At 30.4% G+C, this 17,563-nt stretch overlaps 1 protein-coding gene and 1 long non-coding RNA gene across 3 annotated transcripts; both read right to left on the bottom strand.

Moving 5' to 3' along the window:
• Positions 1-817: 817 nt before the first annotated feature.
• On the bottom strand, positions 818-1,986 carry LOC140961432 (uncharacterized). Of its 2 annotated transcripts, XR_012172346.1 has the most exons (4): positions 1,915-1,986; positions 1,797-1,832; positions 1,334-1,428; positions 818-1,243 (listed from the first exon to the last, which is right to left on the bottom strand). It is a non-coding gene; the product is annotated as an uncharacterized lncRNA (long non-coding RNA). The 2 variants fall into 2 exon arrangements; XR_012172345.1 differs by having other exon boundaries at positions 818-1,428.
• A 5,047-nt stretch (positions 1,987-7,033) lies between these two features.
• LOC140971486 (probable pectinesterase/pectinesterase inhibitor 54) lies at positions 7,034-9,672 on the bottom strand. The gene is made up of 3 exons (XM_073433774.1): positions 9,301-9,672; positions 8,616-9,221; positions 7,034-7,821 (listed from the first exon to the last, which is right to left on the bottom strand). Exons 1-3 carry the CDS (start codon positions 9,602-9,604, stop codon positions 7,130-7,132), a joined length of 1,602 nt encoding a protein of 533 aa, XP_073289875.1. The 5' UTR covers positions 9,605-9,672; the 3' UTR covers positions 7,034-7,129.
• Between the last annotated feature and the right edge of the window lie 7,891 nt (positions 9,673-17,563).

The following is a 17,563-nucleotide window of genomic DNA, read 5'->3' on the forward strand; positions in this document are numbered from 1 at the left end:
TCATTTATAGTATCGCATCAATCTAACACAAATACGATAGATTCAATTAATTATAACATAATAATAAATATAATATTTTTTAATATATACTAAATAAAATTTCAAACTCCAAAAATTTCAATAAAGAATTAAAAACCATTTGAAAATCTACTTTAAAAAGAGAAAATAAAATAATTAGGAGATAGTTTGAACATGGAAACCAAACAAGGCCAAAAACTTCTCAAAATTCTCAAAAATAATGAGAAACACAAGACATTATTATGATTACTTTTGCATATTGGAAGAAGAAATCTTGATTCTCGAAAATCAAGAACTTGGCAAGATGCATTTGCCTGGCTGATGAAACAATGAGTTGTGCTAGAAACCAAATAAAATCAAGATTATTTTGAATGTCTTCTACTAGATTTGAGAAACCGAACTCAAAATAATCTTTGGTGTTCCGTTCAAATTGAAACATTCAAAAACAAAGTTATTTCAACTTCATTTACAGTATCGCATCAATCTAACACAAATACGATAGATTTAATTAATTATAACATAATAATAAATATAATATTTTTTAATATATACTAAATAAAATTTCAAACTCCAAAAATTTCAATAAAGAATTAAAAACCATTTGAAAATCTACTTTTAAAAAGAGAAAATAAAATAATTAGGAGATAGTTTGAACATGGAAACCAAACAAGGCCAAAAACTTCTCAAAATTCTCAAAAATAATGAAAAACTTCCAGGCAAATTTTCGAGAATCAAGAATCAAGAACTTGAGAAACAATGAGTTGTGCTAGAAACCAAATAAAATTTTGCATATTGGAAGAAGAAATCTTGATTCTCGAAAATTTACCTCGTCTGCTAATTTCTGAAGGCTCCTCAGGAACTTGGCAAGATGCATTTGCCTGGCTGATAATTAACCCCTTCCAGAGAAATCCGTCCTATAAAGTGCAGTAGCACTATCCCCTGTCATGAGAGCAAACCTGTTATCAAAATGTTGTAGCAGTTAGATATGGAATGGAGTGGAATGTTTGAGTTATTCGAGACAATCCTTGCTCAGTATCGGATATCATATCCCAAAACAAAAGGATCACTTTTTCACCCTGGCTAGTTATAGTACAAGAAACATGACACCTAGTTTCTTTCCACCATCATGGATGCAGCTCCAAGCAAAAGCCGAGACTGATGGTCGATGTTATAAGCTCGAGCATAGGCCACATTTTCCAAAACATCAGTAGCATTTAACCCGAATCTATAAATTTAATCTGTTATAGCTGATTTGAGCAACGATTGAAACACAAAAATTGCTATCAATTTTAAATCTCAAAAAAGATGTAGTGACGTATCTGCTATCTGTACTAGTCTCTGTGGTCTGAATGTCCCCTCAGTATCGATGTACATTGCTTTACCCTCATCACCGCCTTGATCCAACGGCAGCTGAAACATAATTCAAGTTGTGAGTCATTGAGTCTCAACTCTCATATGTTGAAGCGAAAAGATATAAGCTTTCGTCGAGGCGATATGATCACTTGCTGCAACTTCAGCGAGGTTCTACAGACTGATTGGTGAGCAAAATAATACCAACATAGATTTTTCGATAGCATTATTTATAATATAGCACAACAAAACTTCATTCATAGACTTCAACAACAATTCAGTAAAAAAATATAGACAAGTTGCACTAATGAAGTGTGTCAGTACTTCATATTGATATAGTGTACTAAATGTTAGATAAAGATTATCTTAGTTGGCAAGTGACACACACAATGTGTGGCAAAGCTGAGTCTTGCCAGAGCGGAACTCACCATATAATTTTGTAATGGATCCCGTTTCAATCCCTCCTGTCAAAAACCAAATATAAATGTCAAAAAGTTTAGCAGCAAAAGATGGTATTTTATATTCTCAATAAATGGAAACCCATGCCTTCTAAGATTTTGTCAAGTTCTTTGGATCCAGTGCTTATTTGAATAATTTCTTGCCTCTGGGCGTGTAGTTTTAAAGCCACAAAATAAAGAAATGGGCGATAGCTCAAGAATATCACGTTTTGAATGTGTAGAACATGCCTGCTTCGATGATCTTATCAGCTTTCGCATCACTAATTCCTTTGATTTGCAGAAGCTCCTTCCTTGGAGCAAAAGCAACTGATTCTACAGTGCATAAACCAGCATCTTTTAGCTTTTTAATGTCCAGGGCAGCAACACCGGAAGCCTTGAAGAAGAACAAGAGGAATAAAACTCAGAAGAATCGACGAAACAATCAAATCCTTCGGCTAACTTTAAATGTTTTAGCGTTTTATCTTTAAGTTGTCTCTCAATCATAACAATACATTTCAGATCATATATTACTAGCAGTAATCTAAAATCCATTCTTCCATATTCATCCCAGAAGTCAAATGCTCCGATCCAAACACAAAGGAAACGGGCATCAGATTAAAAATGAACAGATACGGGTATTCTAATGCAAATTCCTCCTCAACCCATCAACTATAATATAGCTCGAAAATAACCAAAAAAAACTCGAATCTCAAAAACCAATCAGCAACAAACAAATTCATAGGATTCGTTCAACAACCAGGTTTAAACTTCTCCCATCGGAATGAGTTTAATACGGGCCGGATTTATACAAGGTCGGATTTAGACCCGACCCATTAACATGTCTGATGCTAAAGCTTCTTTCGAAAGATTTGTTACAAGGTATTTGGGCTGACTGGTTAGCTGATTTTAAAACATATTGATTTTTATATTTTATTTATTTTCAAATTCAATTTTACCAAGAGTAATTTAGTAACAACTATAATATTTTTTAAAAAAATATTTTTTTATGTAATAAAAATAAAAAGTCAGCTCGATACAAATTAATTGCAGATATTTTTTTTACATAAGGATTTTTAATTTTACTATTTTTTTATTTTTAAAAGTTAAAAAACGTGATTTCAAAGATAGGAAATGTGAGATGATATAATTTTTAAATAATCAATGATATTATAAAATTTAATATATATATATATGTGTGTTTTTAAGTAAATATAATATTTTATGGAATAAATAAACTTTATTTTGTCATTTCTTTCTATTTGGGAGTCTATTGTGACTTTTGGGTGGCCTTTCAAATTACCTCGAATGAAAATTTGAAGTAATTGTTAAACTAAAAAAAAAGTATTTGATTATAAATTTTAGAAAAAATTTTGATACATGATGAATGATTGTCTAAGACAATTAAATTTAAATGACGTTTATTATAATTTATTAGAAACATGAGAAAAAAAAGTTAGAAAGCTGTTCTTTCTTATATTGTTCGTTTTAAAAATATGTATAATCATACACAGATTCAGATAATTCGAAAAAATTAAATTTATGGAGCACGATATTAACCCAGATGGCCCCGAGATTATGAGAATATTGCATTCTGAACGAGGGGTGATTGTTGATTTAGAAATGAATGAAGTGTTTATCTTTTATCACTTACAAAAGTCAAATTCCAGTGTCGTTCATATATTTTTCAAGTTTACGTCACGTTGAGTTCATGTTAGCGTTATGTCAAAAAATAACTAAAATAGAAAAAAAAAAAGATTAATGATAATAGATTAAATAAAACTGAAATTCGACAACATAAATAATCAAAATCATAGAGAGACAAACATGAAAGACTAAAATCATAGTTTTCGATGCTTAAAATTATGCTCGACGAAGATGCTCCTCAACTGAACTGATATAGCGGTGAAGTGTGAGAAAATATATGAATGCTTATATGCTTGAAAGATCGGGCATCAATGGTGATTCGATAACTTTGAGACATTTTTATTTAAAATGTTGATTGAGCTTATTTTATGTTCTCGACCACCCTCTCTTTGTTTTGGGTCTCTCTTTTTATGTCAGCTTCTTCCAAATGTCATAAAATGATTTATTCGAGAATTCGCTATATTGTCTGAAAAAGACTCGTTGTATTTTTGTCTTGATGGCTACATCTCTTGAACTTTGTGCCAAACTATGTTCAATATAATTTTTAATAGTTATTTCTTTTCTTTTTTTTTTACGTATACGACATTATACATTAATATATTTACGTATACGACATTATACATTAATATGTGTATATTATTAACTAATCTTGATACTTTTGATTATATTAACAGAAACAACCACTTTTTAAAAAATGTAAATGGGATATCTACGAGTAATTATTGCGACCATGCATCATAAATTTTCCATAATCTTTCTTAAATTATCTTCTTCTATAATCTAAGATAATTTATATTAGTAAATATCATATTTCGAACTGTTTGCATGGAAATAAATTTTCAAAAATATAATGAGTTAAGGTACAAATTAAAGCAACGTGTGAGCTCTTTAATCTCTAGAATTCGGTGAGATTCTTTAAAAATAATTTATCAAATAATATAGATTTAAAATCTCGAAATCCATAAATTGAATTCAACAAATTTATTTTTTTATGAGTTGGATGAAGTGTGACCATATATATGCCTGCTTCTACGTGGATTTGAATTATTCCATTGAATACGCCAGTCTAAAATCTAGTAGAGTAGGAGACACTGTCAAATTAAATAATAGTTGAATTTTCGGGCACCTTTTCAATTTTTCTTTCGTGGCCCGACATTATATAATAAAAAAAAATGGTCCCTAAATTGTAGATAATGTGCTTGATTGGAAAACGAAAGCTTCATTGGGTTAATTAAGCAAGTGGGAACCTTTTTTTTATTTATGGCCTAAAAGTTGGTGGATTGAGAGAGAAGTGTGTCTATTAATTAACTTATAAATATGTCCACACCGACACTCTTTTTTATCATAATTTTTTATGAACTAGGACGGGAAATTTATGATCGATCAAGCTTAGGGTGTCAATCGGGTCGAGTGGATCGGGTTTCGGGTCAACCCGCGAAATTTTTTTATTTTTTTCCAAACCCGAACCCGAAGCAACCCGAAAACCCCCAACTCGAACACGAACCCGTCTAACCCGACTCAACCCTTCTAACCCGCTTAACCCGAATTTTTTTTATTTTTTTTAAAAAAATTAATGAAAAAAATTCGAAAAAATAAAAAAATAATAGTAATATTTTAATTTAAACATATAATAACAAAATTTTCGANTTAATTAACTTATAAATATGTCCACACCGACACTCTTTTTATCATAATTTTTTATGAACTAGGACGGGAAATTTATGATCGATCAAGCTTAGGGTGTCAATCGGATCGGGTGGATCGGGTTTCAGGTCAACCCGTGAAATTTTTTTATTTTTACTAAATCAAATAAACAATTGTTAAAAAAATACAAATAAATATTAAATGATGAAAATTTATCATATAAATATACAATAAATTTTGTTCAAACATACAATATATAAAAATATAGATAATATTTTCAAAAAATAAAAATAAAAATTCGGGTCAACCCGCGACCCAACCCGAAACCCGTCTAACATGGCACTAACCCGAACCCGAAAAACTCCAACCCGAACCTGATTTTTTCGTGTTGGGTCGTGTCGAATTTTGACACCCCTAAATTCAAGCTCGTTATATAAAAACTTTAAAGTATAAAATATAAAAAAATTGAAAGTGGTCGGAATACAACACAAAACTGAAAAGTAGACGGAGGATGGGGTTGCAATAATTCTATGATCGAGTATTCGTCGTTTTATCAAAAATTATGATATGTGGTAATTGTGTAATTCTAATCTTTTAAATTATAGATCATATCAAATATAAGGTTTCTATTGCTATCATAACGGGAACGATTATTGCGCTGCAACAATATTTTTCTCAATAATTGCAATCATTGAGAATCAAACATGAGACTTTGACTCTTATATCAATTGTAGGATTGAGTGTCTTATGTTTTACCAAAAATTTTGATTGTTGATAAATGTACAACTCTAATCTTTTAATTAACTAAATAACATCTCGAGAGTCACGTTTAGATTGTCGGTCGACGTATGATTCATGAACGGTTATACGATTTAAAATAATAAGTTACACAATTACTATTGATTATAATTTTTGTAAAACAACAAATATTTGATCGAATAATATCAACGTATGCTCTTTCTTAACCGGACATTAATACACTAAATTATGCGTTGTATACATTTAAATTTTATTTTCCTATGTAATAAATATTCATATAAAATAAGTATATTTTTAAATAGTTTTTTTTGTTTTTATTTAATTAATCAAATACATAATTGGAGCACACGTTTTCTATATTAGGAATATATTTTAATATATTGAATTTTATTGAAAACATGCATTATTAAAATAGTTTCTGTTTTTTTTTCTTTAATTGGATTGAATACTTTTTATGTTTTTAAATTATTTTATTTTTGTTATGTATCATTTATAGCTTTAAGATTTGTCGGGTGCAACAACTATTATTATTAGCAAAGCGGCAATCATGTAATATTTGAGCTATTCTATATATTTTAGTAAAATAATAAATACTTGATCAAACAATTAATATAAAAGTCAATGTTATATGTTCAATTTTTTATAAATTACAAGAAGTATAGTTATTGAGAGATTGATTGTAGAGTTTTAAAATAATTGTCGAGTGTTAGAAAAGTAGTAGACAAGTGATACTTAGTTGTTGTACCGTTTAAAAATATTAGAATTGTGTCATTATCACAAGTTATAATTTTGGTAAACTGATAATCGCTAGATTTTTTTTTAAAAATGAAATGAATGGTTTGATTTTTCTAAAATAAAAAAGATTGTAGTTTATTAAATTTGTAAATTAAATCCTTCAGAATAAAAAAATTGTAAAATTAAATTAGTACATAGACAGAATTAATTATCTATGCAATAAAAATATTTAAATGTAAAAATAGAAACCAAATATTTAAAGTGATAATTTTTATCTACGTAACTTCGATGTTCAGAACCTTTAATCCTAATTTATTTCCAGTCAAATCCGATAATTAGTGATTATTAATTAATTAAACACATAAATAAGGGAACATCATTTAGTTACATCGGCATCTTCAAAATTAAATTTTATAAACCCTACCACCTCCAACCTCAATCAGCTGTTATATATATAATAAAATATATGAATACATATATATGATTATTGGAAAATTTACATTTTTAAAAAAAATTTGATGATAAATTAATTATCAATAAATTTAGTCGAGCCCAGAAACGAAAGCGACACCAGTGGAAGGCAGCCATGAATTCCCACCAATGAAATTAGCCACCGTGAACTTCGAAGCCTCTGGCGTCTCGAGTACACGAAAACCAGCCCAGTTCACCCTACCGGAAGTCACGGCGCCGGCTCCTGTATTGTCGTACTCGGCAAAATATAATGTTTTGTAAACTGAACCGCCATATCCCGGCCACTCAATCCAGCCACGTGATTGGATAACTCCATCGATACTCGACTGCATCACCACCGCCCTGGAGTACTCTTTCCAAGGACGACCCAGGTACGCTTTATGAGAGCTGGAGAAATCTGACGCACCGGTGATTTTACAGTTTTGGAGCGAAAAACCCGAGTTCTCTCCCGGGTCAGTCCGCCCGTTTGCCAGGATCACGTCGTACCCGCCGCCGCTGCGAGGACTCCGGAGGTACAGTGAGCAGCTCTGGAACACGGCGACTGCATTGCCGAATATGAAGTCCACGGTACCGTATATGTCACATTCTCGATAGAACTGGCGGAGTGAGAGGGCGTACAATGTGTCTTGATTGCCTACGAGGCTGCATCTATATAGTACTGAGCGGTCTGATGCTATGGTCAGCGCTATCGCTTGTCCGGCGTAGGCGCCCGCCGTATTCTGAAACCCGATATCCCTTGCGATGAATCCGTCGCCGGTGATTGCTAAAAAAATACCAGAAATTGGCCTTCAGTTCACCGCCGTCGTTGTTTTGTGTTCAGGGTACTTTTTTAGTAATACATTTCTACATGAAGTGTACCACATTTCCACATGAAATGTACCACAATTTGTATGATATAGTACCACAATTTTGTGAGTAGGAAATGAACACAAAGAAATGTTTTGATTGGTGATTTTTAACCAACTTCCTTAAAAAGATAATAGGCTAAATAAATATAGAAAAACCTGATAAATCAGTCTTATTTTGCTTAGCTAGAGTATTGATTCGATGTTGGACATTGTTGGGATGATATTGATATTAATAACTTAACGTGGTGCTAGACATTAGCTACATATCCTAAATCACTTCTGTTATATAGCGACATACAACTAAAATAATAAGAAACCTAATTTTCAGTATTAAAATAAATCTTTGATTGTCGAGAAAATCAAAACTAAATATATTTTAATTTATTGGACGCTTTTGGGAATTTTTCATCAATATTATATACAAAATTGTTTGTTACAATAATTCTTGATAATTTTACATTTAAATTTACTTGTTATTCTAAGTTAAACAGTGAAAAAGAGATAAGATCGAGGAAATTTCTATTGGTCTCATTCTTGATTTCATAATAGATGGAATAAGACGCGAACATTTTGCTTACGTGGAGTTGACCTCTCGATTCGGAAAATCCAGAGAGGAAAACTAAATTTCTATCTGGAAAAGGTGTACTTTCGGAAAGACATGTAGCCAGTTTCTTTGAAAACGAACAGAATAAAAAAAAGAGTAACTCACAAAAAGTTGAAGATCCCCGGAGGGAAGATCCCTTGCCCACGCTGCTACTTGCATATATGATTGTAGAATATTTTCCATCGCCAATCAAAGTGATCCCATCTTTACTCGTGCTGATTTTCTCATTGTAATCACCAGATTTCACATATATCACGTATCGGCCTCCGTTCGCGGACTGGATTGCCTCAGAGATCGTGTCGAAGTCCCCGCTTCCATCTTTCGCAACAACGGCATTGGCTTTAATCTCCGCGCTTTCTAGCAGTCTCCTGTCACTTTTCGACACCCATCTCGGGAAATTTTCATCCTCGAGAAGTCGTCTTGATCTTGTGGGAAGTTCATCTTTCGGATTTCGTGTACTTATTCTGTTCGCCAGGGACAACGGGTTGCTGCACAATTCGGAAAGATAGCCCATTTTCTTGTAAATTTCGGATAAGACAACATTTGACAGCACATGATCCTCAGATGTATCCTTGCAAGTCTGTAGGAACGTTAGAGCGGCGGTAAGCCATGTCTGGATGTCTTCTTTGTATTTCTTTGGGGATTTCTGAATCGCCTCCTTCGCCTGGTTAAGTCGTCTCAGCGCCATTCCCATCAGTTCTTGACACTCATCTAGAAAAATACGAAAAAGGATCATACACGTAAATTTTCGTAATATATATATAAATAAACACGAAATTGTGGCATGTACCGATTGCCATCCGAGCTTGTTGAGCTTCGAGGGAGATGAAATGCGAGCTAAGTTCCACGAAATTGGAACGAGGCAGGCCCGTCTCGGATATGGTTTTGTTAACAAGGGTATACAAGAAATCGATTTTTTGATTCTTGGATCCTAATCCTGTCAATGTTTGTACACACAAATTTGGATATCTTGTGTACCGACATTGAGTTGAGATTTCCTCTGCATAACTATCAGTTGAAGCCCAAGATATGGCACTTAGAATTGACAAAATTACAAATAATAGAAAAAGAAGTATGCAATTTGATGTTCCCATTTGGCTTGAAAATATGGTTAAATTGAGAGTTTTTTTTATGTTATTTTTGTAGGGTGAATGAATTTGAAATGTAACAAGTTGGTTTTATAGAGGAAGGGACCTTGGTTATTTGGGCATTCAATTTTGGAACTTTTTGTGAGTAGTTTAGTTGTCAATTTATGTGTACGGATCTACACTACCTCATGGATAGGACATCCATCCATCAAGGAAATTTTTTTATTTATTTGACATATTTGATGGAGTATATAAGTGGAGAGTTATAATTTTACAAGCACAAGAAAATATAATTTACAAATTTGAGTTCGATTGAGTTTGAAATGAGGATTCGAACTCGAGAGTTGGATCTTGATAGATTCCACATTCTAAGTTTGGGCTGCACCAAATAATAAGCTTAATGTGAAAGATTAATGATACAGTTCCTTAATGTGAAAGATTAACATTTAAAAATACATATATAATATATTTAAAATTACTTTTTATATTAAAATTTAATGTGTTGGCACAAATCGCATGGCATCTCATGCTGTTCGTAAGTAATTGAGTTGATTAATTATCCGGGTGGGGTTATCATGGTGTCCCATGACTTTGAAATGTGAAATAATATAAAAGTTTCCAGCCTAGCTAATCACACATTGTTTCTTCTTGTTATTAAGTAGGATAACTGGGTAGGTTTGGCCGAATCCAGAACCCGTTTGCCTCAGTTTAGGCATATCCAGTCCCGTCAATCTGACGAGTCCAATCCACGTTGGATTCACCAAAATTATATTATTTTATATTTTATTAAAAAATAAAATTAATAAATCATTAAANATTAGATTAAAATTGTCAAAAATCATAAGTTAATATATCAAAATCAAAATTTTAAAATTCAAATAGACAAAAAAAAGACATATAATATGAACTTTATTTAAGTTTCCTCTTTTGATACACTCAATATCACTTATTTGGACAAACACGAGTCACCAATAGTGATGGATTATCCCAATTTGATGTCTTTTCAATATATATTATAACAATAACTTAAAGTGATGAAGACATAATAACAACGAATATTAAATACTATTTTCACGAAAAGTTTTAATGAGCCAACTGTAGATATTAATTAGATACACATGCTGTGTATTTAATAAAGTATTAAGTTAATTAATTGTAGTTAGTTAAATAAAATTGATAAAGTCAACTCTGCGGTCAGCTTTTTGTTTACATCTTGATTGAAGCTGTCCTAAAGAAGTAGGGCAGCTAATTGCATTTACGATGGAGAAAGGTACATCCCCTCTTATCTCTTCATATTGAATATAACATATGTGCTAATCTCATTTCCATTTATGAGTTTTTAAAGTTGAAGTAAAGCCTATTTCTCAATAGTAAGTAATAGATAATGTTTGTTGAGTGTAATAATTATTTTTGTTAGAAGAGCAATCAAATAATGACATTTGAACCGTGTGATTTAAAATATTTGATTTGCATAATTACCATCAATTATAATTTATAATAAAATGTCAAATACTTTGTCCTACTACGTTTCAGTTCCATTATTTATGTCTTAAGATTACCCACCTTTAACATAGCATACCTAATTTTTTTAAAAAAAGGTCAAATACTTTGTAGCCCCCTAAACTACCTACAGTCACAAAATGCCATGAAAGTTTTTGTTTTTCCCAAATTTATCGATGTCTATTGTCTATGGCATTTTCTTTTAAGAAACATGGTGCCCTGGGACAAGATCCAACGACCCCAATAATCAGAATTGTAGGAATTTCGTGGAATTTTCATTCTTGGTGAATTGAATTTGAGATGTGACCCAAATTTTGGACTTTGAACTATGCGAGACAAATCGAGAGAAAGAAAGTGGGTGTGTGTTATCAACGCCGTGTACGAATCAAGTCTCATATTTGCACTAAAAATCTGTATTATTTTTATTTCGTGTTCTTGAAAAAGTTTTGGGGATGTCTTTTCCAATAGTAACATGAAATTGTTCGTGTCAAATGGGGGCCATCACTTTTACAAAAAGTTTCCACTATGTCTCGAAAGTGTAAAAGGACAAGCACGTGATGGGTTCATACTCACATATGTTTTCCATTCTACAAATGTAATGTTTATGTTAGGTTGAGTTTGGGTCAAATTATTTAATTTGAAAAAAATTCAAATTTTATTTGTAGAAATATTTAATATTTATGTCGAACAGTATTATATTAATTATTATTGAAATTGAATAATTTGTTATGTAATATCTTCGAATTCACTTGAATTTTATTCATCAAAGCACGTAAACGAATTTGAAGTCCGTCATCTCAAATTTTTTAAATGACAGAATATTTTCAATTTAAATTATAAAAATCTAAAAAAAATCATTTTAGTAGTTATAAATCTTCTATATAATAAATATTTAACATTATAATATATCGAATTTTTTTTTTAAAAAAATCTGTAAACCATTGTGCCAACTTTAATAATTTTGATCAGGAATATAGTTGAGTAGCAGACATGTTTCAAAATAGTGATTGTGATGCGCATTTCATTAAACCTGCGTCGGCCACGTGAACATCGTCTTCAGCCAGAAAGAAAATAATAGTCAAAATTATAGATAAATTTCATCATTAAAATCAGAAATATTTATGTGTACCAACACATCTGTCAACCAAATAATAGAAATTGGACATCAATATTTATATAATAATAATAATATATTATTATAGCAATGATTTTAAAATTTTATAAAATATGTTATTATATCAATTCGTATTTCTAACACCCGTGAGTTTCTAATTAATATTTTAAAGGAAATATTTAATTCATTATTTAAATATAAAAAAATCGTCATTTTCGTGTAATTGGATTTGTCTGAAGTCCTTGCAGTGGCAAAACGATGGCCATGTTATATCACATAATGACAGCAATAAATAAATGCTTGACAAATATTTATTTAAGCAATAACAAATGTAAAATTCTTTTTTCTTTTTTTTTTAAGTTGGGAGAGTTTATTATAATTAACTATTGAATTAATTATAACAAAGTGACATGAAATAGTAGGGACTCCATTACATGCCCAATAATTCTCTTTATTTTATCACTGAGAAATAATAGAATGCTTAGATTAATCGTTCATGTTTTATAATAAATAATAAAAAATAATATTATATTTTTTATAGATGGAATTTACATTTTTTAAAAAAAAATTATAAATATTAAATATATAAACATCGATTCAAATTTTCGTCTTCTTTCACTCAGATTCAGACATCGTCTTCTGAATATGACTTTTATCATTTTGATTTGGTTGTTTAACCGTTTTGGTGTCATATCATTTGACTGACTGAGCTATGAGATAACATTAAAATACTTCAACTAGCCAGAAACTAATCTGTGCTGATTTTGGATTTCAGCATCTTAAATTTTCAACTTGAACAAACAATCACACATCAAAATAAATATATTAGAAACATGATAACAAGTTTTGTTATTATCAAATCAAAATTGCTATAATTTTGAAGCCCAACAATAGTATTTCTAATATTAATTCTAGAAATAAATGGTATACAAAATATATCATCTAAAATAATATGTCGTAAGAAAATAAAATCAAGACGATATTCCAAACAAAATATAAACTTCATGAGATGATGTAAATCTTGAAGGACAATAAAATGGAACACCAATAAAATTCGACCCACTCAATCCATCATCTACTACCAAAAAAACACATAAAAGCTCGAACAAAATATCGCTATCATTCCAAATATAATTAACACCAATAAAATTCGACCCACTTTACAGGAAAAAGGGAGCCATAAAACTCACTATTACACTTCAAGAATGGAAAATTTCAAAGGGAATCTAAGATTGATTTAGAGCGAGATTAAAAATGTTTTAAACTTAGATAAATATATTTAAAATGTATATAGTTACTTATGTTTTAAATTTTGGTAAAATTTTTTTTTGTATCTATATATATCTTATACATATATTTAGATTTCAAACTTGGATAACCATATTATTATTATTATTATTATTATTATTATTATTAAATGTATATAGTTACTTATGTTTTAAATTTTGGTAAATTTTTTTTTTTTGTATCTATATATATCTTNAGCTAAACTAGTTCGATGATTGGTCCAATTATAAAAACATTGGTCTTTAACTTATTCTACTGAGACTAAACCAGAAGACTAATGACCTATGAAATAAGAAATAATGTGTGATTTTTTTATTAATATTTTGTGTGTGTAAGATTGAGTGATATTTTGGAGTTATTCAAAGAGACATAATAACGGGGTATTAAAAAACGTTGATTCCCATTGAGTTTAGAAACTATAAAATATTTATTTTTTTATTTTTTCCCCCATTATTTTCTACCACAACCCTTTGAATTTGAAGGGTCTCGAGTTATTAATTAATTAATGGAAAAATATATGTCAAAATTAATGAATTAAAATATTTAAATTGAAGGACTCGGTCCAAAATCCAAATAGATAATGTTTTTATTTAGCACAAGCACATGGTGGTTATGATTACAACGTGTCAACTAATAAAGGACGAGTCCATTAATAGTGCTCCCCAACTGATTATAATTGGGATAACTCGTTTCACATCGTTATGTTAGGTTGTCTATTTGTATTATCCAAAGCATAGATTATTTGGATTTCATATTAGTGTAAGAATTTATAAGATATCGGTAGTTTTAGGATTATGCGTAACTTTATTTTTCTTATATTTTTTTGTGACAGTGTATATATTCATATTAAAAATACGGAAAAGCGTGAGAGATTTCAGTTACTTGCGTTTCAATAAATCAAGACTTATTATGTCTTGAGCAAACCATTTTACAAACACATCAACATTCCCAGCCACAAGAAATTGATTGCTTCTGGATCTGTTCTAGCGCATGCCTTCAGATCGCACGGGAAAATTGTTTTGTTATAAAATATAGTTTGGAAAATTGTTTTGTTATAAACAACTAAAAAATTACAAAACTATTCAATATAATTAAATAAAATCAAAGATATCATTTAAAGATATATTTATTCTACATAAATGTTTTTTATAACATGAAAATATATTCTAAATACGGCCACATATACTAGAGTATATATACACTTGTATTTCTTATAAAATATAGTTTGGAGTTTGGACTCGATCAAATATGTCTTGGCAGCGAGTTTAATGTCGATGATAAAGTTTCATGATTTCAAGTACACGAGTCTATATATGTTATGATTTGCTTTAAGCAATAATAATAATACTTTTTTTAATTGAATTTAAATAGAATTATTAAATAAAATGGCTCATAAGTTCATCTGATATGAATCTGGTGGGACATGCCGTGCAAATGATTGGAAAGAGGTTCGATGAGTCATTGCATGGACTAATGAGCAATCGAGAAGAGTTTGCAAGCAAAGTTCCAAACCTCGAAGGGTTCATGATGCATGGAAATGAGCTTGGGAGGCCATAGTAACGTTGTGCAAGTGTTAAATGAAGTGGAAGACAGAAACCTCCGCGTTCGAGCGGTCAAATCCTACCACCCGAGCGCCACACTTGTTGTACATGAATTCCAGAACACTCCGCATCCGAGCGGTAACATCTTACCACCCGAGCGCATCCTGTCCAGAATCCTCCGCGCGAGATGCTCGAGCGGTAGAATCTCGCGTCCGAGCGTGCCCACCTGCGTAATATTTTATCTTTACCTAGTTTAGAGTCCACTTGTTATGTACCTAGATTTTGATATCTTTTAGATTTGTAAACAATATATGGACGAATTTTATTCATTGTAATTAACTAATGATTGAGTTTTATAATATTTTGTGTGTTTTCTCTTAAATATCAAAGCTTGTCTTTGTATACACCTTTGTGTGTTTATCAAATTAAACTTATCAAAGGTTAACATTTTGTGGCTTTTGTCGATTGTTCTTCACTCGATTGTCAAAGACGAGTTCTTTGAAAGTTCGCTTGTGTTTATCTCATTAATGTTTGTTTCTAAGTTTTTCGTAATTTAAATGTGAATATTACAATATTACTTGTTTCAAAAAAATCGAGACAAAACAAATTTTTTTTATTTCATCGAATCGAGAGCATGACTCCGTTTTAAATACGTTTACTTTTCGTGATTCCAAGAATCGCATCATCATCCAATGTGATTACAAAAAAATTCATATTGGTCCACTTAGGATGTATTTATGAGGACATATGAGTGGATAATAATTGCCCTTAACCAATACATATATACACACACACGTCACCTTTTTATGGGAGTTTGTTGCCAACTAGGCCAACAAGCCTGTGGCCCCCAACCACTATTTTTGCTAATGGAGAACTAGCCACAAAAAAAAAAATCAATTTTATAATTTTTTATAATTAAAAGATCCAATAAATAAAAGTCTTTTATATATAAAAAAATATTCACAAGGTTTTCATACCAAAAACTCACGTCAAAATATAAAATGTATTCATTAAATTATTCATGAAAAGCTGCTCGACTTCCAGAACCGACAATACCAACGGTGATTTAATTTGTCGTACGATAGAATTTTGAATTATATCATTATAAAATAGCAAACAAATTTATCTAACATGTGGTCAGGTATGCGTTACATATTCGATCATTTTATTTCAACACATCCCCCATTTGTGTAAGCAAATGATGTTTTAATAAGATTTTATAATACAAAAAAACCTATCAATAATTTAAAAAAAAGGACAAGTATTTATTTTATCAAAAAACACAAACTTTTGTGAGACAATTCCACAAGTCAATTTTGTAAGACAGATCTACAATTTAGATTGCACATAAAAATATATTATTTTTTATATCAAAAATATTACTTATTATTATAAATATGGATATGGATATGTTTGACTCGTCACACTAAAAATCTACTAATAAAAAAATACTACAATTCTTTTCAAATTTCTCAACTATAAATGTACACGTGAAAGTGCATGAAAGCATATGGAAAGTGGAAATTTCCCGTTTCTATAAACTTATGTGTGCATTTTTCTTTGGTAAAATCAAATCATATTCATGAAATGAGTAATAATTACAACTTTTTACTCACGAGAATCTGTAAAAGTCAAATCGCTAGATTAATTTTTTTGTCATAATGCTTGAATTGACATATGCATAATTTAAATTAAATATTTTAGAAAGGTGTCGAAAAGGTTAAAATTTATCAGAAATACATCACTTCCATCCGACAAACAAAAATTAGGAAATTTTGATATGATAGGAGAGACTCTGAGATTTGAGTAGGTCTCTTGTGAGACGGTCTCACGAATCTTTATTTGTGAGACGAGTCTATGCTACCGATATTCACAATAAAGAGTAATACTCTTAGCATAAAAAATAATAATTTTTCATAGATGACCCAAATAAGAGATCTGTCTCACAAAATACGACCCGTGAGACCGTCTCACAGGTTTTTGTCCTCAAAATTTATACATGATACATATTTTTTAGAAAAAAATAAATTACTCGTAGAAGAAAAAATGAAAAATTAGTAAACGGCACAATGAAATTATATATATTGGTGAGGAAATTTCTTCTATTTGAATTGGGTAAATTTTATTCCAATGCACAAGTAAATAAATAAATAAAAAGGACAAGATAACCAAAACTCACATCTACAAAATAAAACCGTCAAAACCAAATCGAAAAATTGTATAAAAACATGTTAAAGATTATAATTTTGATTTAAAGTTAAAACTTTCTTTAATTAATATTCCAATTAAATATTTGAATTTTGGAACATTGTAAATTCTTCTTGCGTTGCCCGCTAAAGAAAAAAAAGTTGTTCTACGTTTAAATAACTCTAAGAAGATGGGCCAGCCTAGCCTAAAGCCCATACAATGGTACTGGTACGCCCATAATTATAGTTTAGCCCTTGGAAAAAAATAATTTGTCTATTGACACTGTTTAAATCTTCGATTAGTTTGAAATGGCTATAAAAGTTAATTTATTCATAT

Source organism: Primulina huaijiensis, chromosome 2 (genome assembly GCF_012295235.1).
Source record: "Primulina huaijiensis isolate GDHJ02 chromosome 2, ASM1229523v2, whole genome shotgun sequence".
NCBI lineage: Eukaryota > Viridiplantae > Streptophyta > Magnoliopsida > Lamiales > Gesneriaceae > Primulina > Primulina huaijiensis.

Excerpts from the sequence above, each read along its gene's own strand:
- LOC140971486 (XM_073433774.1), bottom strand. The coding sequence starts at position 9,604 with ATGGGAACATCAAATTGCATACTTCTTTTTCTATTATTTGTAATTTTG. Across the intron at positions 9,222-9,300 it reads ACAAGCTCGGATGGCAATCG|ATGAGTGTCAAGAACTGATG; the intron begins GTACATGCCACA and ends GTATTTTTCTAG. Across the intron at positions 7,822-8,615 it reads CCGGGGATCTTCAACTTTTT|CAATCACCGGCGACGGATTC; the intron begins GTGAGTTACTCT and ends GTATTTTTTTAG.